Source organism: Electrophorus electricus, chromosome 8 (genome assembly GCF_041902795.1).
Source record: "Electrophorus electricus isolate QZ-2024a chromosome 8, ASM4190279v1, whole genome shotgun sequence".
Taxonomy (NCBI): Eukaryota; Metazoa; Chordata; class Actinopteri; order Gymnotiformes; family Gymnotidae; genus Electrophorus; species Electrophorus electricus.
In genome coordinates, this window is record NC_137504.1 from 11411687 (window position 1) to 11434750 (window position 23064).

At 42.1% G+C, this 23064-nt stretch overlaps 1 protein-coding gene and 1 long non-coding RNA gene across 4 annotated transcripts; one reads left to right on the forward strand and one right to left on the reverse strand.

Moving 5' to 3' along the window:
- The first annotated feature begins 529 nt into the window (after positions 1 to 529).
- On the forward strand, positions 530 to 20732 carry ubtd2 (ubiquitin domain containing 2). Of its 2 annotated transcripts, XM_081719900.1 has the most exons (4): positions 530 to 825; positions 5726 to 5847; positions 11396 to 11632; positions 19074 to 20732. In XM_081719900.1, exons 3-4 carry the CDS (start codon positions 11458 to 11460, stop codon positions 19502 to 19504), a joined length of 606 nt encoding a protein of 201 aa, XP_081576026.1. In that variant the 5' UTR covers positions 530 to 825; positions 5726 to 5847; positions 11396 to 11457; the 3' UTR covers positions 19505 to 20732. The 2 variants fall into 2 exon arrangements, with proteins under 2 accessions (XP_081576026.1, XP_026855976.1); XM_027000175.3 differs by lacking the exon at positions 5726 to 5847 and having other exon boundaries at positions 538 to 825.
- A 796-nt stretch (positions 20733 to 21528) lies between these two features.
- On the reverse strand, positions 21529 to 22585 carry LOC145659114 (uncharacterized). 2 transcript variants are annotated; one of them, XR_014125128.1, is made up of 3 exons: positions 22502 to 22585; positions 22299 to 22414; positions 21529 to 22194 (listed from the first exon to the last, which is right to left on the reverse strand). It is a non-coding gene; the product is annotated as an uncharacterized LOC145659114 (long non-coding RNA). The 2 variants fall into 2 exon arrangements; XR_014125127.1 differs by having other exon boundaries at positions 22497 to 22566.
- Between the last annotated feature and the right edge of the window lie 479 nt (positions 22586 to 23064).

The window sequence follows — 23064 nt, forward strand, 5'->3', positions numbered from 1 at the left end:
TTTACAAAGGAAAAGGTGATATAAAAAGTATGGCCCTTATATTACAAATGGTTCTGACCCTAAATGAAGAGCTTAAAAAAATCAATGATACAAGTTAACGTCTGCTTATTACGAACAGGCAATGAGCATAAGCGTCTACGCCATGACGTGGGTATCCCAATTTATGGCTAAACAAAGTTAGCAAATATAAGAAGACAAAGGCAACAAACAGATCAAAATAGGTTAGTTATTAAGCTACATGTTAATTTTAAAAAAGGTCAAACCCTAACCAAAGCTACAGGCAAAAGATTAAAAAACAAACAAACAAACAATACATTTCTTATACAACAAGGCATTCTTTATACAACATTCCATATGAAGTTATTAATACATGTTATCAGGCGAGATGAGAACAGAAGAAAAAGGGGAAATAGCTACATGCGTGCTGACTGCACATCACTTGAAATCTTGGGTAAAAATGCTTACTGGCATTTTTCGACATTGGGCCCTCAATACATTTTTTGCCCTCGTTACCACCTCTCTCTCTCTCTCTCTCTCTCTCTCTCTCTCTCTCTCTCTCTCTCTCTCTCTCTCTCTCTCTCTCTCTCTCTTTTTGGGGGGAGAGACTGTCACCTTGTGATGATGTGTAGCCTATCCACCCCGCCTCTACCCAGCTGATGCTCGCTCCCTGTCAATTTCTATTCTAACGAGAGGAGTTGAGGAAGGGGGGAGACAAAACGAGAGAGATTCTGCGGGGGTAGCGCGGTAAAACATCCATGGGTGGTTGTGTGGGCAGTCATCATGATTCTTCGGGTAGTTTAAACGAAAACTCGGACGGAACTGGAGGTAGGATATAAGTTGCACAACGCACGCACTGTTTCTAATCGTTAGCTGGTGCTTTTTAGTCTCTGCAGCATTCGTGTGCCGTGTCTTCCCTTGTCTCCTGTGCTCGCTGTTGCCGCTTGAAACATCGTGGCGGATTTGCCGTCACTTAATGCACCGTTGCTTCTTGCCGCCTCTCGCGTTCCTATTAAAACGGTCACCTCGATTCTACGATTAAAATATTTTAGCTGAAATCGCTGTTTCTTGTCTGCGTCCAGCGAAGCGAATATAGCACCATCCACCTAGCTAGCTGCTTAGCTACATCTATAAAGAGAATTTGCTAGCTTCGTGGCTAGCTCGTTTGCTTCAGCTACCTTTGAAAATGTGGGTCACAGGTTTCGCACCGTATTGCAGAACACACCGGACAGTACCCTATCTTTAGTGGATATTTGTTAGATAGGTCACCTATTATAAAGGTTGTTAGCATTTGCTTACGACACAGTGAGCCATAGCGATAGCTAGATAGTTATTTCACTTTTTGGTATTGGCTTTTTTTTGTGCGTGTGTGTGTGTGTGTGTGTGTGTGTGTGTGTGTGTGTGAGTGAGAGAGAGAGAGAGAGAGAGAGAGAGAGAGATTGATTCTTATAAAATGTACAGAACTACGAAGTAAAAATAATTAATAACGCTTTGTGAACTCGCAGCTCGCATTGTTTTATTTCCAGATTTTTGTCCATCCTCAAACAAAAAAAAAACATTTGAACAGTTGCCATTAAAACGTAATTATGCAACTTGTACGCAGATTTCAAATATCAGCCGTTTAAGTGTTGCATTTGTATTGTCTGTGACCATCGAATTCTTAATGAAGTTGTCCTGAAAATATTAAGGCTTAGTTACCCTCCAACAGCCCCTCCCCATAGGATTTCCGGTTTATGATGTTACAGATGTGAATTCTTTTTCCCACAGTTGTGCTTATGATTTGTGGGAAGGGCTGATATGGAGATTGCATGACTGTTAATAAAGGCGATGCTGTCACATCACGATATGTTTCTGCAGTGTTCCTGCAAAACCTTTTTTCAGCAAAGCTATTGATTGTGGAATTGTCTCACATAATGCGTCCTTAAAACATCTGGAATTCTTAACTTGCCTGTGACTCCATTCATAACCCTTAATGAATTTTTTTCAAATAAGCCATTAAGGCAACTTGGAAATACAGTTTAAACTGCTAAGCCTTTTTAGGAACATACAGTGTCTTCGGTGATTTCGTGTGAAACTTAGAAAATGGCAGTGGTGAAACATTAGGTTGTGCCAATTGAGGTCACATCTGAGGTGTATAAACCAAATGACCCCAAATTCGCCCAACTGTTTACGACTTAACTTTATGAGGAGGAAGGGCTAAACGTCACTACTCAAGGGGATAGTATTTGTGTTACCAGTTTCTGCAGGTGTGTTTTCTCAAGATAACACCACTATGACAAGTATCAGAAAAATGGTCTTGGCTGTAGTGAACTGGATCTTTGGAATGCAATAGGACAGAAAAGAATATAATTGTTGGTAATTGTTCACAGCTGGACATGAACAAAGGACACTGTTTGAATCTTTAATAACAATATAATAACAGTTTAATAACAATACAAATATTGCAAACATCTTGCTAAAGTGGCATGTCAGTATATGTATAACAATAACCTATTAAATCCCAGTAATATCATGCAAACATTTTGTAGTTACATTTTTACTTTTTCTCTCACTGAACTGGGTTGGGTGAATTTATAACAGAACAGTAATGAAGAATCATATGTTCTTTTCACACAAGCTCACAGATCATGTGATAAAGCTTTGGTTATTCCTTTCCTTCTGCTTTTTTGAGTTTGGCAATCATTAGAGTACACATAATCATGCACTCAGCATCCACTTTATTCAAAACACAGACCCTGTACTGAGTATGCTGGTGCCCCTGTTTTCTAGGTGTATTTACTAGGTGGACGGTTGCAGATCATAGCTGACCCGGTACCACGTGTAGTTTGTCAGCCTCATTCTGCATTCATCAGTGGTTAGTTTTAGAGCACAGGTCCACTGCTGACCATACGTTATTTGTGTTATTTTTAACTCAGCAGTAACAATAGCATGTTAGTGGGTGCTGCACCAGGGGATGTAGCAGTGTTGCCAGACTTTTTGCATGCATCAGTGGCACGGTGTTGAGACTGTCCCCCTCCCCCCCCCCCCCAATATATTCAGTTAACTGCAGTCCTGTGGTTAAGCAGAATTTAAGCAGTGATGAAGTTTGTGGCTATGTTCCTGTAGCTCACCTAGTAGCACAGGTAGTGCAAAGCACCAGTATCACAAAACTCATGGGTTTGATTCCCAGAGAACACACATGTGGTCATATTGCTAAATATGGTGCTGTATCAATGTAGATATGAATATGGCTGCGTATAGCTAAGTGTGCAGCTACAAGATCAGTGGTTATTAACTACAAGGCATATCTTTCAAATACTTCTTTATGAAGTGGTCAGGGAATGCATATCATCTGTATATTGGTTAACTGCTTTTTCTTAGATTTTATTCTTCGTATGGACTTTAGAACTGGGAGTAGTGGGGTAGAGTTTACTCTGGCAACATCAATCACTGCTGGATATTCCTTACATACTTCAGTTTGTGCTGTCTTCACGGGCAGCCTTGCTCGGTCTTGGTAGCTTGTGCTGGGTTTTGGGATGTGTGTGAGGGGAAATTTGATCCCCCGTCCACTTTGCATTATGCAACATTTAACTCCTCCAGGCAGACAGGCGTCTCAGTCCTCGTGCCAGACTGGCTTGTCCCTGCTCACCGAGTTGTCATGGAGATGAACAGGCAGCTTTTATCTCTTTGTAGTAGGAGTGACATTTAGTCCTGTGTATGTGTGTGTGTGTGTGTGTGTGTGCGTGTGTGCGTGTGTATATGTCTGTGTGTATAAGGGGGGTTTGTGACACCTAATAAATGGTTCTTTTTGCCATTTTACATAATACTATCCCATTTTCACTGAGAGGAAAGAACATTAGCAAAGGTACATAACTAAGGTAACTACTTACCAAACTGTTCCCTGGTGGAGTTAAGTCACCTTAAGATACAAGCTATCATAGACAGAAAAGTAGCTAGCACTAAATATACTCTTAACATTTAATCACTGTGAGTCTGTGTTACAAGAGACATTGTTAGATAAAGTTATTGACAGTGGAACTAGTTTGTAAAAAGACAATTTTGGAATTTACCATGTGTTATTTGGAAATGTAGTTAAACTGCACTGGCCATCCGTAGTTGGAATAGGTGGGGTTGTTTATGTAGAAACATAAACAAACCATTTCGGACTATAGGAAAACATAGTTGGGTCAGTGACTGGTTTGTCTTACAGTGTTTGGCCTAACAACATTTTGGAGGGGCATTTGCCCCCTGTGTCCGAGCACTTACTTTTTAAAAACGCTTTTAAAAATCGATTGTAGGGGAAGCCACCTCTGAATTCCCTGTTTATGGCTCTAAAGTGGCTTTGTGGGATCCAGAGAATAACAAGGTAGCTGTATCATTTGTTGTGGACTATTCGTCTTCCTGTGATTTGCACTAACTGAACTAACACCAATTGTAGTTCTGGGTTTATGGACTCAAACGTGGGTCGTATAACATCAGACCTCAAGGGCACCCACCCTACCATTGCCTCTGAGAGGAGGAGAAGAGACTATGATGGCTACACCCGTGTCCAGAGAGGCCAGAAGTTGTGCAACTTGACCCAGTGCTCCCTGATATCATGTGATCCAAATCCATGTGTGCAAGGGTGCATCTCCTGAAAAAAAAACAACAACTCGGCTGCTAGAGAGGACACAGAGATGCTTGGCTCCTTACTGCTCTGTTGCATTGCTGCAATATATTCTGTGTATATTAAGTCCTGTCTCTGTCTATATAGTTGAGGGGCCTCATACAGTGTTTGCGGATGAAACTGTCAGGATTCTCTCTCTGTTTCTCTCTCTTACTCTTGCTGTGTGTGTGAGGACTGGGTTGCAGTGACACTCGCTCCCTTTTGCATGGACCTGCTAGGTCGAGCCGATAGTTCCCAGATGTTAGCATGGCCTGAGCACAAATGCCTCTTTGGGAGGCCTGCAGCCACGTTAGCCCAAGCAGTATGAAATACCTTGGAGACCCAGTTGATTTCTTTGTGTTTTTATGGAGGGCTGAGGTAATTTTCTCTCTGTTTCTCTCTTATTCTCCCCCCTCCACACACACACACACACACACACACACACTCACCCTGTTGATATATTCTATGTAGTACCTGTTCCTTTAAGAGTTTAATACAGATGGTGCTCATTTGGGATTCTTGTGAAAATTAAATTCACACGCTGTAATCCTGCAGAAACATGGCTGAATCGGTGGGCTGTAGTATTCGCTGAGCTGTCAGTTTCCAATCCGGACAAAAACATTCATTTTTTTTGTTAAGCATTACTAGGCCTATTCAGCTGTCTCATGAATAGTGTCTGTCATTAGTGTCTGTCTGTTTCAAACTATACACAAGACATGAGCTTTTTGGTGATTAAACACAACCTATCCATAGCACCAACCCACCAGCTTCCTGTAAAGGAATATTCTCCACTAATGTCAATCTTTAGGTGGATACACTGTCTGTCCCTTGTCATTGAGCTGTTGTGCTCTTTAGTGGTACTATACTTTGTACTGCCGTGGGTATAATGCTGTACTCGGGCTCCTTTGTATGGGAGGCGGGGAGTCTTTTGGACACCTCAGATTCAAGACAACTTGGATGCACCAGTGCTTGCATTTTGTAGAATTTAGTCTTGGAGCATTAGTGGCTTCCTACCGCAGAGCACAACAGTATGGCATGCACAAACTGGTGGGACACTACACACTGTGTAATGTTGACATGTAAATGTGTACATGTATATAATAGGTTGCATGAAGAAGCACTAATGTGGAGGTGGGAGGTCACCGGGTTCTCAAGCCGGCAGGAGGAAGGAGGAGAGGAGCTGACTTGGCCTGGCATGGTCATACCATCGTCTACACAGTGATAAGGTGCTGCCTGCAAAGTTCATCAGAGTTATTATGTGATGCCATCTGTCCTTTGGCCAACATTTACATTTTTTATTGGTTATTATCCACTCGGTGAAGATTTATTTTTTTAATGGTAGCCATCCGTGACCAATAAACGTTGTAAAGTAAACAATGCATTCCTCATTAAACTCTGACACTGCTTTAGGCTAGTTCCAAGTGATCCATGGATTCTTCTACATTGTCATTAAAGTCAAAATGGCTTGTTATACTGACCACAATCACTCAGCCTTTATTTATTTTTATTTTATTTTTTTCATAGTTTTGCGCCTTCATAGTTGCAATGACCCAACTGTAGTAAAGGTGCCTCTGATTGGCCGGATTGGGTGTACTTCGGAAGACTACTAGCAGCATTCGTAAAGGCCACACCTCCTTTTCGCACCATGAGATTACCACGTGCAATCTTCCGTCCCATTGTGCACACTTATCCATCCTGCCGTGCGCCCTCATCTGTCCCACTGCGAATCCTGATCTGTCCTGCTGTGCGACCTCATCCATCCTGCTGTGTGCCCTCATCTCTCCCACCGTGCACCCTCATCTGTCCCACTATTTGCACTCATCTGTCCCACCGTGCACACTCATCTGTCCCACCGTGCACACTTATATGCCCTGCCGTGTTCCCTCTGCTAAACAGGAAACAGGCCGGCAGATGATGAGAGCAGATCGCTATAGAGTGTTTAGACTGGATAGGATGATGAGAGCAGATCCCTATATAGTGTTTACACTGGTTAGGACCAGGGAGTATAGAGTGGACACTGCGCATGTCTTTAGTGTCTCAGGGGCTCCTGTATAGTAGGTAAAAATAGGTGCTGTGCTCGTGATGGACTCATATAGAAGTCATTGTGGTGGTTTTCTACAGCTTATTAGCATCTAGCCACAAGAAGATTGGAATTTATTAATGCTGTGACATAATTTGGATGTCAGTTCCTGAGGATGTGGGCAGGAGCATAATAAGATGACAACATTGCCATCACGATTCAAAAATTCTTTTGCATGTGACCAGCATGACCAGGAGGAAATGTTGAGAAGATTCAGAGGTGGGCTGTGCCCACCACTTCTCCCATTGCTCTTCCCTGTTTTGCAGTGTTTTTTAGGTCCTAGGCAGCACTTTCATTTTAGAAGACCAGTCAAAACTGATCATCAGCAGATCCAAAAGAGACATCCTTCAATGATGCACGATCCATCACCGTGCTTTTGCATCATAACCAGAATATAGCCAGAGTTATAGCGCTCTATAAACGTGCTGTACGGCAGGCTTCTTGAAGAATGAGAAAGGGGTAATAAAAATGGAAGCAGGGGTGGCAGTCACTGGCAAATTTACCACTAACAACTTTGCAGACACATAACAAAACAAAACAGTCAGCCAAGCAATGTAAAAGACTAAGCCAAGAAAAAATAATCACTGTCGGTTAAACATACCTTTGCCACTGCAGTGTAGTCCAAGACTAAGATAAAGTCATGTTTGGAACACGGTTTCTTTATGTTAAGTAGTTACTGAGCATTTTTCCCCTTCCCAGACTAGCTTAATGTTTGACTTCTTTAATATTGATACTGAAGCGGAAAGTGACTGGGGGATGGGGGTTTTATTTGTTTCTATTTTCCACATTGATTTTTTTGTTCATAGTAGGCCTGGTTACTTGGTGACCTCAACAGGGCATGTTGAGCAAACTGCTGGAGGAGGGTAAAGTGCCTTGCCCAAAGACAAGGCAGTAGTGATCAGAGAAGAGACTCCTGACCCAAGCTTGTCCCACGGGGCCCACCCACAGAACCATGGGACGGGGGTTGCTTTACCACCTCCCAAAGACTCCAGCTGGAAAACACACCAGCCACTTCCAGCACTTTGGTCCTGGTTCCCTGTTGTGGGGTGCTTAGAAGAGGACAGTTGTTACCCTCGTGGAAGATATTGGACAAAGACCAGGCTGTTGCATTGTTGGATTTGATAGCACAGTTGTGCCTATTGTAAAGCTGTAAGATCACCATGGAAACAACTATCCATCTTTGCTTTGAAATAATGGTCAGTCAACATGGGTACTTCAGGGGCCAGTGATAGTGTGGGGCTGCTTACATTGCTTATCTTACATTGGAACTGTGTGCATCTGATTAGATGCATTTGAATTTGATTATTGAGCAGTTAATACAATAAGCGCATGGCAAATGTTATCACTTCTCTGCAGCTTGACAGTTGTTCTTTAGTGGATTTGTAAAAGCAGGAAGCCCCGGTGGTGAGAGAAAGTCCAGTTACTGATCTGACAAAAAGGCCTAAGTAACTGCTAGGTGTCACTCACACAAGGGGGCGCACTCCGCAGCATTACAGTGGCGATCTATCAGTCTCCACGGATAATCTTTTGTTTGACAGTTTTCTAAAAGAGGAAGTGAGCGTTTCGGACAGGGACGCAATTGCAGGATGCAGATTCAGCCTTTGCCTACTCTGCGGGTGGAGGGTGATGGGAAAGTTTAAGGAACTGAGTTGACATCTAGTAGTCTCCCTCTGTCTGATTCTCACTCTGTCTCTTCCTGTTTGTTTTTGACAGTTGTTTCTGGGTCTTGGGGAGAACATCATTGTTCTGATTCATGGGTAGTGACTGAATAATTGATGGCCAGTGGCTACAGTTTGTCTCTGTCCACTGGTAAAGGCTGCCTCAGACTGACTCCTCTGGAAGACAAGTAGAACTGGACACTTTAGTTACTCTCTCTGCAAACTGCCATTGCTGTCATGAAGGTTTTATAAGGCATGACAGGGAATGACTCAGGATCTGTGCATGTGTATGTGTGTGTTGGGAGGTGGAATGTTGATAATATGGAGACCACCAATATATTACACTAACAACTTTTTAAAATGAACATAAAATAGATTTGTAACTCATTACATATTACAGTACATTTCAAACAATTAACAATCAAGGGTGGTTGGTGGTTGGTGGTTTTTCAAGTTTTTTTACCTCAGAAAAAGCAATGGTGTCTTCAAACACTAAATATTTTGAATGTGAAATCTGAGCTCTCCGTGTAGCACCAGCTCATCAAGTGCAGCACAAAAGAGGGAAATTTTAGCCGTCATCGCTCTTGTTAGCATTTTTGCCTTGCTTGATGGTTCCATTGTGTCTTGGACTGTAAAGGTAGGGTATAATAACAGCCAGATGTTTTCCTTAATAAATCCCACTTTCTTTCTCTCGGAAAGGCGACTCTGACTGCCTGTTGATGTAATTGCTTGGAATCAAGTGGATGTAATTCATCCGGTGCTTTTGTAGCTCCGGTTGGATTTGGCAATCAGCGAGCATGTCCGGGGTGCGTTCAAGCTAGCAGCATCGTGCCATGCCTGCATTCTTTTCCAGTGTTGCAAATTACTTCACTCAGGGATGTGGCCATTTTTCTTGCATTTCCCAAAAGAACGGTGAAGCAACAACGGTTCAGGGAAACCGACCTGGGGTGGGGGGTTGGGGTGACTTTGTCCCCGATGCCATTACCACTTCCTACTTGCTGTCTGGCATAGCTACTGACCTGGGGTGAGGGCCAATCAGCACCTCTTATTGAGCAGCAGCTCAAATCTATTTGCCTTAACTCTATTTGCCTAAATTGGCATACGTGACCTGTGATTGGCTGGCATCATTATAATTCCACAGGGAGAGAGGAACCAGCTATGTTTCCCACCCATTGAGCAGGACCTGTCTTGGCTCCTCAGCCATGAATGACACTGGCATGGTCAGGATTCAAGCTCACATCCGGGTGATAGCCAGGTGTTAGCCTTATTCGTCACCTTTTCATGTATGCTTCAGGATAGTCCTGGCAATTATACCTCTGGAACACACTGAGGGGCACAAAGTGAGTCAATGTTTTGTGAGTTGCACAAAATGAGCCAAAATGAGGCAGTGTTTTGGCTTTTCAAAGAACATGTCTTGGCAACATATCTTGGAGGTTGTTCATTATAACTTTGTAGTCAGAAATTTCCAAAAAGTCATAGGGCTATATGACCCCTGGCTGCGCTGAGGTATTAAAATCACCTAATGCCACATTTTAATTTTTCGGTAGGGCTGTAACTAGCCAAATGCTTGTGAATAAAACATAAAACTTTTATTATCAGTAGGGCAATCCAGAATCGTTGTCGTGAAGAGAGTAAGAGTCAAACCTAACATTTCCAAACCAGAGGAGCATGAAAAAACAAAGTTAAAAAGACAGTCAAACTCAAGACCAGCATGGCTAACAAACCAGGCAAACAAACCCAAGAGGAGTTAGACACAGAAGATGGGTGAAAAAAACAATAACCACAAACTAGCAATAGGAAGAAACCCTCAGTATGCACTATGAAATGCTGCATTACTTCGCAATGAAAGCGCTAAACATTCAGGTTTAAATAAGCAGGTAGTTGAATAGTAGTGTGATTAGTAGTCCATTGCTGAGAATCATGCGTGTGTTGTGGTATTTAGATGAGAGTTCTTCTGGTCCAATTTGTAGTGTAGCTGTAGTGACGTTCGCAGATACTGCAAGTAGGAGAGGAAAGCTGCATGGCAAGGGCGCATGCGCATTTATTGTCATTTGTTAGTTATATGGATAGAAACAAACGCATCTGTGAGAAGATGAGTGGAGTGGTGCAGCAGTATTACAGAGTAGGAAGGAGTATTGCATTTCAAATCTGTTGGTGCAATGTTTGTGTTGAAAAATTTGGTTTAAAAGCACGCTTGTGCTGCTACCTCCTCAGACCTGCTCTTATCATAAACACAAGTGCAAAACGACAATTTCCTCACTTTAAGCAGGCCCATAAAAATGTTCAGTTTTGATCAAGAACATCACTCCAATAAAAATCTCTCCCAATTACTAAATACAACTAATATAATTATTTTTTTTGTGAGAAGAACAATTCCATTGTGACTACTAAATGTGAATCAGATAGTTAGCATGTCATTACACATAGGAAATTCTAATTGAAATTATTAAAATAATTAGTTATGTTGCAAAATATCAAATCACATAACACAACCTCTTTTTTGTAATTGCCCTGCTCTGCACTGGATTAGTGCTTATGTTGCCGGTCACGAGAATATTAAACAACATTTCAGCCATGCCCAGACATGCATACACCATGGGCCTTTTGCCTTATTCCTGGTCTTGTGCCGTGTCCACAAAAATAGAGCCCATAGTATCCACCAGTTAGGTATTTAACCTTAAAACAACCTGAGTGTCCTATTGAGGATATTCTTAGAAATGTATTTCGATGCTTTAATATTCATGTAATTCTCTTTGAGTATTATTCTGATGACCTGTTCTCCTCAGGATGTGTTTATGCAAGTTATTATTTGGAATTTTGTGCCAGGATTAAGTTATTTATATGACACACATCTTACTGAAAGGTAGGCACAATGTTGGCTTGCAGCCATACCTCCTGATATTTACAGTATTCATTTATTTCCTGCATAACTACATCTGAGGTATACCTGTGCTAAGCTCAAAGCTGGGGCCCTATTTTCATGGCTTCAATTCAGTGTACCCATATGACCTGTCTCTAATGCTCTGCTTCTTACAGTGGCACTGGGGCGTAACCAGCCCCTGAAGAGAGAGAAGCCCAAATGGAAGAGCGACTATCCAATGACCGACGGCCAGCTGCGGAGCAAGCGTGATGAATTCTGGGACACAGCGCCCGCCTTCGAGGGCCGCAAGGAAATCTGGGATGCGCTCAGGGCTGCCACCCAGGCCTTCGAGAGCAATGATCACGAACTTGCCCAAGCCATTATCGACGGAGCCAGCATAACTCTCCCACACGGTAATGGAAGCATCACTGTTAACTGCACATGCTGTTTAAGTTATTTCTCCTAATTCTTTATATGCACATTTAAACTGAAGGATCATTTTATTAAGTGCACCTATTCATACTTAACGATCACTTTATGAAGTGTGCCTACTAAATATCTATACATTGTATCTATCTATACATCAATGGTAGGTTGTAATCAACAATTCTTGTCACCACTATAGAAGTCGGTTGATTAACAGTACTGGAGTTCTGTAATCTGTGTATGGTGTCAACATGTCTTAACTTCTTTCTTGATAGACCTGATTTTGACCAAGGGGGAAGGTGTTTGCTCTTTTCTTATAGAATTCATTTATATTATAAATGCGCTTGTAAATTCTGTTTATCCCAACATGTAAGAGTACAGCATAAACTATGTATATTTATGTATATATACATACACAAAATATCCAGACATCACACATGACCTCTTTTTGAAACAGGTCATTCATGAAAGAGACTACTGTAAACTTGGCACTGCTACTATGAAGTCATATCACTGACAGTATCAGAGCCCTGCAACCTGAGAATAAATGTACTTATCAGTTTTGAAATAATGTTTAAACAATGTATTATTTCAGCATAAACCTGTACATATATCTATACAAAAAATATCCAGGCATTGCCTACCTGTTAAAAACAAAACAAACATTAAAAAAAACAAACAGATACATGGCATATGTATGCTGACAAACAAGACAATTTACTATAATTCAAGTAGAGTACACGGAACTGACTGAAGACTGGTGGTCTAGAGATACAACAGTAGGTGTTGGTGTGCCTAGTAAACTGGCAGCTCTGTGTATATAAAATAAATAAATAAATTCCCCACTTTTTTCCTTCAAGCTTGGGTCCTCTACCTGAGGCCTGGGAGCCTGACAGTTCTGCATATTATCTTAGCTGTTCCCAGGACTGCACACTTCTGGGCCGATATCTCGGATCTTGTTCTTGGGATCTGTTGGAACTATTCTCCCAGTTTGGGGAACCACAGTTGCCTTCACCCTCCACATCTTTTCTAGCTCTTACTACAGCACTTGGTATTTCTCAAGCTTCTCGTGTTCCTTTTTCCTGATATTGCTACCACTCAGGATTGCCACATCTATCACAACGGCACTCTTGCTGTTTGTCCACCAGTACAATGGTTAGCCATTACCATCTTGTCTGTCTGTATCTGGAAGTCCCATAGGAACTTAGCACAGCCATTTTCCACACCTTTGGAGGTATATCCCACTTAGACCTTGGAACTTCCAGCCTGTACTCAGCACAGATGTTTCTCTACTCTATGGCAGCCACTTGGTTATGGCGTTCCATGTATGCCCTGCCCGCTAGCTTCTTGCATCCTGTTGTTAAGTGCTGGATTGTGTTAGGGGCATCTTAGCAGAGCCTGCATCTGCAGTCCTGCCTGGTGTGGTAGAGCCCAGCCTCTATTGATCTCATGTTCAGCGCTAGTTCCTGTGCTGCCATGATTAGTGCCTGTTTGCTGTCTTTCAAACCAGCCTTTTCCAGCCATTGGTAGGATTTCTCCATATAAGCCACTTTCACTATTTGCCAGTGATGGACCCTGTTCCTCCTCATTCCCATCCTCCTTGGTTTTCTGCTGTCTGAGGTACTCACTAAAGCTCTCATAGAAATTAGCGACTGATGTGTCTCTCACATAGTTATTAGCGACTGATGTGTCTTTCACATAGTTATTAGCGACTGATGTGTCTTTCATATAGATATTAGCGACTGATATGTCTCTCACATGGACATTAGTGACTGCTATGTCTCTCACATGGACATTAGCGACTGATATGTTTCTCACATAGATATTAGTGACTGTAGCGACTGGGCCCCTGGCTGGGTGTCCCTCACTTCATTTGCCTGCACACTGCCCTCAGAGCCCACCAAGCTATGAATGTGCCTGTTGAGCGCTGTAGTGCGATGACTTGCCCTAGTTCTGCTTTGCTAAAGGGTGCGCCAGAAAGTGTGACACTCCCATTGAGGTGATATAAAGAATGTCAGGAAGGTCAGCCCTTTTGTGCCTACATATTAAAGCATGGAGTTATTTTAAAGAGGGCAGTAGTTAAGGTACTTGACTTGTAATTGGAAAGTTGCCAGTTCAAGCCCCACCACTGCCAATTTGCCAATGTTGGCCCATGTGCCCTTTAAGTTGTGTTCAGTCATAGTCGTAAGCTGCTTTGGATAAAAGAATCATCTAAATGCTGTAAATGTAAATAGCTGAAGAACAGTCAGGCTTTTTCAAAGGGCTGTGCCACTGCCAGCTCTGTGTTTGCTTGAGAGCATTCTCTTATGTCTCACTCAAAGGATCTCTCATTAAGCTAGTATTAATCCCAGATGATTTTGTCAGTTTGTCTGTTCCCACTGGCTGTCCCTCCAGTGTATTCATGGAGATATGTTTGGGATGGAGACTGTATGTAGCACTTTCCTTCATTTGGCTTTTGAAGAGAACACATTTGGTTTCAAACAGCTGTATTTGAGAAAGGCTTAACAATGTGTTATGTAAACACTGACTCTAGTGAATGATATTTTCACTAAGCATGTAATTAATTGTGCCATGATATCTCACAAAATGGCATGTTCCCTTTCTATCAAACCCATCAAGTGACTATCAGTATATAGTAATATGTGAAGGCCATATATGTCCTTTTATATTATGACCTTAACACAGCTAATTTTAACACTATACAATTTTATAGTTGAAATGAATTCATTCATTTGCAACAAGTGTTGGAACAGTGAAGTCAAGATTATTTTGTTCTGTATAGACAAGCGTATTGGATTATGGTTAATTGGTTTGATGCTTTGAGCTGTATTGTGTTCCTGGCTTTTGTTCACATCTTTGAGGTCTGTCTTTGAAGTCTGTAGGCATAAACAAAATGGAGACTCAACAAATGTTTAATAGAAGGAGAGCAGACAGTTCAGATGCCTAAAGACAGAGGTCTCTGTGTCTTAAAAAAGAAATCACACACAGCTGTCTGGCTGAGAATATCAGATGCAATTCATAAGAGAGAAATGGCCAGAAATACAAGGAGGCAAACCACCTCGCAGGTCTGAAACAGTCTTCATCACCGCAATCTGGTTAGAATGTTCATTAGGCAGCCCAATTATGTATTTCTCATATATTATGTTTCACTTGAATAAGCAACCAGTGAGAAAATAAAAACCTGCCTGTTCCTTCCAGCAAGCCTCAAATGCAGAAGCCGAGGTACAGAGATACAGTAGCAGCAGGAGAGATTGGCCATAAACTTCATGGACAAACTGGAAAAGAAGCAGAAATAACAATTTATTCTTATATTGGTTTTCAGGTATTATTATTATTAATATCACACAGACATGTTTAACCATGGAACTCTGCAGGGAACCCATATAATACTGATTATTAACTTGAATGTATTGTTTATTTATGAGTGTGTTTGTGACAGCTAGAAATGTTGTCCACGGAATGTTTCTTATATAGCACAACAACAGGATCATTGACATATTAATTGTTACCAGACTCGATTGACATTTCTGTGCCTGGGTAAGGTCTCTGCTTCATTTTACAGCTGCTTTTGAATAAGAATGGCTGGCTTGCTCATGATGCAGTAGGGGATGCACATTAGCAGATTTGCACAAACTAGGTCTGTGGTGAGCGGGATCTCCACAGAAAGTTCAGCAGACCCCTGCCACTTATGGCCCACGTCCCGAGTGAAACCACAGCACAGTGGAGTCATAATGAATGTCAGGGGTCTCGTCAGCACCGTGACGATTCCCCTCATCGAGCTCAATTTAAGGGAAGGACTCCTGGGCTGGGAGTGGTCTGGGGCGTCCCACCTGCCTTACTGCAATGAAAGTGGGGCATTGTTGCTTTTCAGCCTCAGTCCTCTGGGTTCATGCAGCTCTTAGGGGGGTCTTGGGAGGCCAGCCCAGGCCTATTTATAACAGTAAAAGGCTGCACTCTGAGACTCTCCCGGTTAAAAGGTCAGACCGCGGGGGCTGTCTCCCTCCTCTCCACGTTTACCGCCAAATGCCAGCAAAAGGTGGGGTCGCAAGCTCTACAGCTGTTCGCTAGTATTTCTGCCCAGCAAGGAACTTGAGATCAAGAAACTGTTCGAAGATAAACCTTGATGTGACCTTGAAGATGTGACCTTGAAGCTTTTTTGGAACATCATTTCAAAATGCTCTCTTCTGTGTCACTGGGCAAACGCCAACGTGTTTAAATCTCAGACTGGGCAGCAGAATGCTGGTGTGGGAGCCACAGGGCTTAGTGAGACCCAACCCACCCCCTCAACTAGACCAAACACAACCCCTCAAGTCAACCAGGCTGAGGAAGATGTCATCTGACTGGCATTTTTGTACAGTCCTCAGTGGATCCATTTCAATGCTACAGGCATTGTATTATGTAAACCATTTTTGTGGAAGGTCTGTAGTGCTCGCAAGAGAAGTCCAAGCTGCAGAGTATGCCAAAGACACCTCAAAGAGATTATCAATTCACACAAATGATGAATTGGCACTAACATAGCCAGCTTGTCTGCAGGCCGTCCCAGGCTTTTGATGTGGTGATTGTTCATAGCCATCTGGTCTTATTCATTCTCTTCAGTGCTGGGAACTGGATGGTAGCCAGAGCAAAAACTCAGTGCAGGGTGAGGCGAACCAGCTTGGCAGTGCACAGTTTGCTGTCATTCTGATATCTCTGCAAATCTTACATACTAGCATGGTGTCAATAATGTCCTTAGCTCCTCTGAATCGCTTATGGCCATTTTTAATCCAAGGTCTGGAAGGACACATAAAGCCAGTGACAACATTCCCCATATGTACCAGGTTTTCAAACTGATATTTTTAAAAGGTTGCTGTAGTAAGTATGAATTAATGTTCACAATGGGAACAACAGTGCAAAAAATGAATTGATGGAATGCTAAGTAGTTTATTGACAATTGAAAACAAAGAAATTTGTCTTAAGCTGTTTTTGAAGTGGTGGGTACCAGACTGCCTTTGGACAAATTTTTGGCAAATCTCTTGACGGTATAGGGAGTCAGTCCTGAAGCAGAACAGACCCGGTGCCCAGGCAGAACTGTGCAGACCAGGCAGTGGGTGTTAAGTTTTTATTGCCACAGCAGAGAATAAAAACGTACATCCAGATGTAGAGAAAAAGAGCAATAGGACCAGATGGCTTTCTTCCACTGGTCCAAAGTATAAATTCTGTGGTCATTACAGCAGCATTGGTCTTGTTGGTTTGTTAAATGGTAACCCTTATATAATGTATATTATTTCTTATAAGCTAATAAGGCTTTGCTGTAGGTTATGTATTGTATACTTATCCTTGCCTGTGTGCAGCAGCTTTTAGTCACAGTTCGTTGTCCTTCTCATGGCACTTTTGCCTGGTTTGAAACTTGATTTGGAAACTGGATGACGTTAGATACTGTTTTTTCACTCACATAATCTAAAGTTCAGATGAAGTAATCAGGAAGGTGAATTCCCATATTCTTTATAAATTTGCTCACAATGTGCAAAGTGTACAGTGTACAGTTTAAAGGGTATGGGAAGGAGGAACAGGAATGAGAGTTTCATTAACAGTGTTATGAGTCCGACCTTTTTATTTTGGAAGCAAAACTCATTTGAGGATATTACAATTAGTACATCATCTTGGAGAAATGTGAATTTTAAATAAAACTTTGGGGTTTGAGATTTGCAAGTTATGTATGTTTTGCTGTATCAGAGGAGAAAACTGATTTCATTCAAAAATTCTAGCTGAAATTCATTTTCATTTGAAATTCATTCAACCTCAGTGTATTTGGACTGCATGATGTGGACAAAATACAATATCACAGTTATATTACTACATATTGCAATTACAGTATGTCTTGGAATATATTAACAACACGCTGAGCGTTTGAAGTGTCATGGTTAAAGACTGGCCTGTGTTATTTTGACCAAAACGATTTACATTTGTTGGATCATGTGAATGCTGTGATTCATCAAGTCACCCACACAATTAATGAGACTTGCCAGGATGCTTACAACACACACACAAACACTTTTTAAAGGGCTTGATTTCATATTTTTATATTTTTTGACATTACTACTGCAAAGCCTAGTTTTGTGATTAGAATATTGGAAATGCTAATATTAATGATTTGATAAGCAATATATTATATAGCCCTAATCTGTATCTTGAAACACTGATTATGGCCATATGTCATTACTATGGCCTCTTAACTGCTTGTGCTGGCCCAAGAGCCTGTGATTTCACACTCTATTTACCCAAATGAGAGTTGAACCACAGAGGCCTATTAGTGCTATAGTGGCACTAGTGTCTCCAGTGGATGTCGTGCTGACTGACAGCGGCATCGCACATACTAGACAGGGTCTGTCAGGTGTTTGTCAGTATGATAAAAATGGCAATCAAGAGCATGGCTGCTTCCCCGATGAAGACAAGCGTGATTTTTGGAGTCGTGCGTCAGTCACGGTTAGTTCTCCCACTCATGTTCTCATTTGCTCTCCATCAGTGTGGCACATCCATGACACCAGAAGGCCGTTCAAGGCTGCTCAGACTCTGGACGGTGCAGTGTTCACGATTCTTTTGTCTTTCCCTTTTTGGCTCTCCCCTTTGTTCCCTCGCATTCTCACCAAAAATCCGAACCTCTGGGACTCCAGGATGACCTTGATGATGTCATTTTAGGGATTTTCTTCAAACACCCAGGCAGGAAATGAACAGAGAAAACTAGTCTTGGTGTGGTGATGGGGAGAGAGGAGATGGGCCACAGGTCCCGTGCTGCTCAGGGCCTGTTTCACTGCCCATTTACTATACTTTCACTGTACTTTAACTGCCCTCTACCCTCACATCACCACTGGTGAACCAGAGCTCAGCTGGACCACTCTCAGGGCAGCAACTGGCCATTTCAGTCACATTACTCTTTGTCACATTTCTGTCAAATAGATATGACAAATGCAGATTTTGAGCAGTTTTATGACATAGGCTTCCAGGGGGATGAAACAGAACCTGAAAAAGCTTTTCAATTCCTCTTTGCAGTAGGCCACTGCTAGATTCTGTTGAACTGCATTGGTTCATGATCTTTTACTTCCTCTCTCAAGTAAGAGGGAGGTGTTGCAGTGTTGATACTCATTGCAAGCCATTGTGATTAGCTTTAGTACTTCTCCTGTCTCTCTGTGCCTCAGTGTCCTTAAAAACCACATACATACCAAGATGTGTGCGCTGCAAATAGTAATTTGTAGTAAGTGTGCTTCAGTAGTTCAGTAGCTGTCAAAAAAACATTCATTCCTGATTTCAATAAAAAACCCTGTCTGAGGGATGTCCTGGCAATGAATCTGGAAGCAAAATTCATGTGTTAAATTCATGAACAGCATGGCCAATAGTAGATAGATAGTAGCCCATCTCACCTGTGTCCGCATCTGTGACTTCTCTCCTGCACAGGAGCCTTGACCGAGTGCTATGATGAGCTAGGCAACCGTTACCAGCTGCCCGTGTATTGCCTCTCACCACCTGTCAACATGATCGAGGAGAAGAGCGAGCCAGAGGCCGCCGAGGCAGCCGAGGCACCCACCGCCACTGCCGCCGAGGGCCAGGAGTGCCAGCTGCGCCTGCGTCTCTCCACGGGCCGTGACCTGCGCCTGGCTGTGCGTACCAGCGACAGTGTGCTGCACATGAAGCGCCGCCTGCAGGCTCAGGAGGGCGTGGTGGCCGGCAGCCAGCGCTGGTTCTTCTCGGGCCGCCCACTCACCGACAAGATGAGGCTGGAGGAGCTGAAGATCTCTCGGGACTACGTGGTGCAGGTGATTGTCAGCCAGCCGCTGCCCTCCATCGCTGCCGCCCCACAGCAGAACCCCACACCCGTGGAGAACTAGCGCCTATCCAGGAGAGTGGGGAGAGGTGCTCGCTGTACCCACACATGGATGAGCTCTGGATGAGCGGCATCTGTGATGAGAGAGCTCTTGCAGGCGATCTTCGGGGGAGGGGACGTGCCTCAGCGCATGCCACACCACCTGCAGCGTATCCAGGTCTTTTAGGATACAACAAGCTAGAGAAGCTGGCACTAGGGAGAAACTGCTCCAAAGAGTGTGCCAGTGGCAAACGAGACTTCAGTTTGATGGCTTGGACAGACACAAGTTGTTCTGGAGTGGTCTGCCTTTTATTCCTGTCCTTCACTAGTGGTGAGAGTTTATGTCTGCAAGGCAGACACAACCCTGTGGACATGCCCGTCACTTCTGGAGAGGTGACACACAAGTGTCCGGAGCGATTTGGCAACACTTTCATAGAGCCACTTCAAGGCTTTTAATGTATTAAAAAATCACTTTGTGACTTTTTATGTTTTTTATTTGCTTTTTTAAATGGAAAACTGTACTACCAAAAATAGTTAGGGAATCTAAGATGGAAAGGGGTTAAAGCAGGTATTGGTTTTCCCCTTTCACACTTGGTTCAATTATAGTTTGTCTTTTTATCGCCTCTTAAGTCAGGTTTGCATTCAATGACTCTACAGCTCCTACGCTTTGTAGGCATTTTATTAGTGGTTCTCTAGTGGGAACCTTCTGTTTGTGTGTAATAAATCAGCAATTTGACCTTTTGTCCAGATCTTAACACAACATTACACATGGGAGTCGTGCTGCCATGGAGATGCGAGGACAAGGCTCCGCCCCTCAGGAACGGCGCAATTGGTCAGCGCCATGTTCTCCCTAGTTCTCACTGAGATGGAGACATTTAGGTGCCATAGTCCTGCACTGAGCATGACTGAGGATAGAGAGGGGAGAGCAGAGGAACTTTACACATACGGAGGTTGGAGTGAAGGGATGTCTCTTCCACAGGTTCTTGAACCCCTGAAGACGTGTGGACTGAGAGGGGGAAACCGCCTGTGGCTAGTGCATTTGGAGCACATGGGGACAACCAGTCACATGTGGGCAGTGCAGGTCCCCTCTGAATGTAGCTCTTTGTATGGGAGAAGGAGACGCTTGCTATTTACTCTTTATATGTGCTTTTAAGTGACACTGACACGTCCGTACTGTTGAAAGAGAATTGCTAAACTGATGGCATATTTTGTTGATACAGAATGTGTTTTTAATTAAAATGTGATGGACATTTTTACTGCATCATGTTGTGGTTTCTGATTTCAAGTGTGCTGAACGTATTATTCCAAAAGTCAGTGGTACTGATAGAAAAAATAGGTTACTATTGTGTGGTTAGCGGGAAAATTCCCAGCATTTGTTTGTCATTCACCACACCTATAAATTGTAGTAGTGACTATTTGAGTTTCTATGCCTTTCATCTAAACCAGAATAAAGATATGTGTATTGAACAGTGATGAAAGTGTTCCAGAGATTCGCACATTTCTACTTTACCCAGAATACAGTACAGATAGCCATTTCCAAATCCACCTACTAGTGTTGAAATACACAAGACCAGTCTCGTAACCATAAATTAGTGGTCTTGGCCTTGTTGTTGGTCTCTGCATAATTTGGAATCATTCTTGTCATGGGGTCAGAGTCACTTGGAAACTGTTCAAAAGGCCAGCCGAGCACATGAGCACGAGGTCATCGGACACTTTTTTCCCCATTACACTGGGGAAAAAATTTATTATTATTTTTTTTTGTTCTATAAACTTAAAGGTGGAATTTTTACTCTGAGTCTGTTTTAGGACTTTTTCCTTCAGGCATGGGTTGTAAGTTACAGGGCAATTACATTTACAATAAGTATGTCATTGATGTTTAAAATATGTACAAACATTCTTATAAAATGTAAAGGTGTATAATTTTTGCCTATATTTGGCCTCAGAATACAGCAGTCGTCTTGTCATCACAAATGGGATCCACTTTCCTTGGATATTATACATAGTGACATATGAGTATACGGGAACAAAAAATATGGGTGATGGAGAAACTGAAAATTTTAATTCAGCATAAAAACGTACACATGGAAAAAAAAATATTCTAAAATATATTAAAACAGAATTAAAACAGTCCCTGTAGCTTTTTAGCAGGCTAAATGGAGGATAACACCAGCTAGCTAACATTAAATGGAACTAAAAATAAAGACTTTCCCTGTTGGTAGGATGCACTCTGCAAACTGATAACTGCGTGTGTAAGTGTAAATTAGTAGGACAGTCATTAGGTTAGTCATTAGGGTATGCACACAAATCAATGTATTTAAACAGTGTAACTATAACCATTATCTTACACCGCTTGCCCATTAACAACCTGAAATGAAACATAATGTACATGAAGTATTTGTAAGCTTCAAATCTTTTTCCCCCTAAAAGTGCATGATGCCAAATGATCATCAAACAAACATTTGTGAGTGAGTGTAATTTTTTAACCATTTTTTTCCCTGCCTTAACACTTTATCACTGATTGAAAAGTGTGGTCAACTTGGTTAGAACTTCCATGCTATAATACAGGAACTGAAAATATTTCATTCACAATATAGTTGTGATACAAACATCAAAGGAAATTCTTCTCAAGACAGGCCACATCTTGGTGTGTCCATGAACGTGACTGTGCTGCTGATGACTCTGCTCAATGAGGAGCACGCAAACTTAATTCCATCTCTATTCCAGGAAGAAGATAACTTTTTTAAGCAAACAAACAATTATCTTCTGATTGACATTTCATTAAAGATAACATCCTCTGCAGCAAGACCTAATATACTCACTTCTTTTTTGTTTATATTCTATCAACACATGGCCTCTTGATTTGATACAGAGCATAATTACTCTTTCCAGACGTACTTCAGATCTCCTATGTAGCTTCCAATTGTTAATTATCTCACTGGTGAAACAATGGAAATCCAGATATAACAAATAGTGACAGGTGAAGTACAGGTGAAAGTACAAGTGAAGTTAAATCTTACCTTACATAGCATCAGTGTAGATATTTGTTATAGCTTCTGATGAAAGCGCCTGTGTCAGTGAGGCAGTGACCTCCACTGTTGATTTATAATTGTTCTTGGCTATGAACGAGTGCTTCTGATTCAAGGGCTGATTGGCTGGAACAGGTTGCTTTCCCCCTTTATTACTCTTACACCCACAATTCAGTTCATGAGGTAATTATCAAAGAGAGAGATGAGTCAGTTATGCCGGATCAGGAAAACTGAATCCCTGCAGGGAATTGTACCCTCTAGGAAACATTGCCATAAAGTAGTAGTGGCTGGCAGCCCCACCCTTTATGCTTTTTTAGTTAGAATATGTAGAAATGTAGCAGTCTTTAATGAAGGGTGCTGTATCGATCAGGTTTAAATTAAAATGCTTCAGTTTAAGCCTTGCTTGTGGTCTGAATATAATGACTATCGATTGGACTAGGTATTTAACAGTTTTCACAAAACTTGAAGAGAGATAGTACCCTAATGCTACAATTTTTCTGAAGCACTTTTTGAATAGGAAGCTGTCTAAAAGTATAATTGTCAAAAAGGTTGACCATAA

Coding starts and splice junctions, on each gene's coding strand:
- ubtd2 (XM_027000175.3), top strand. CDS start 756: ATGGGTGGTTGTGTGGGCAGTCATCATGATTCTTCGGGTAGTTTAAAC. Junction 826..11,395: donor AAACTCGGACGGAACTGGAG/GTAGGATATAAG, acceptor TGCTTCTTACAG/TGGCACTGGGGCGTAACCAG. Junction 11,633..19,073: donor CAGCATAACTCTCCCACACG/GTAATGGAAGCA, acceptor TCTCCTGCACAG/GAGCCTTGACCGAGTGCTAT.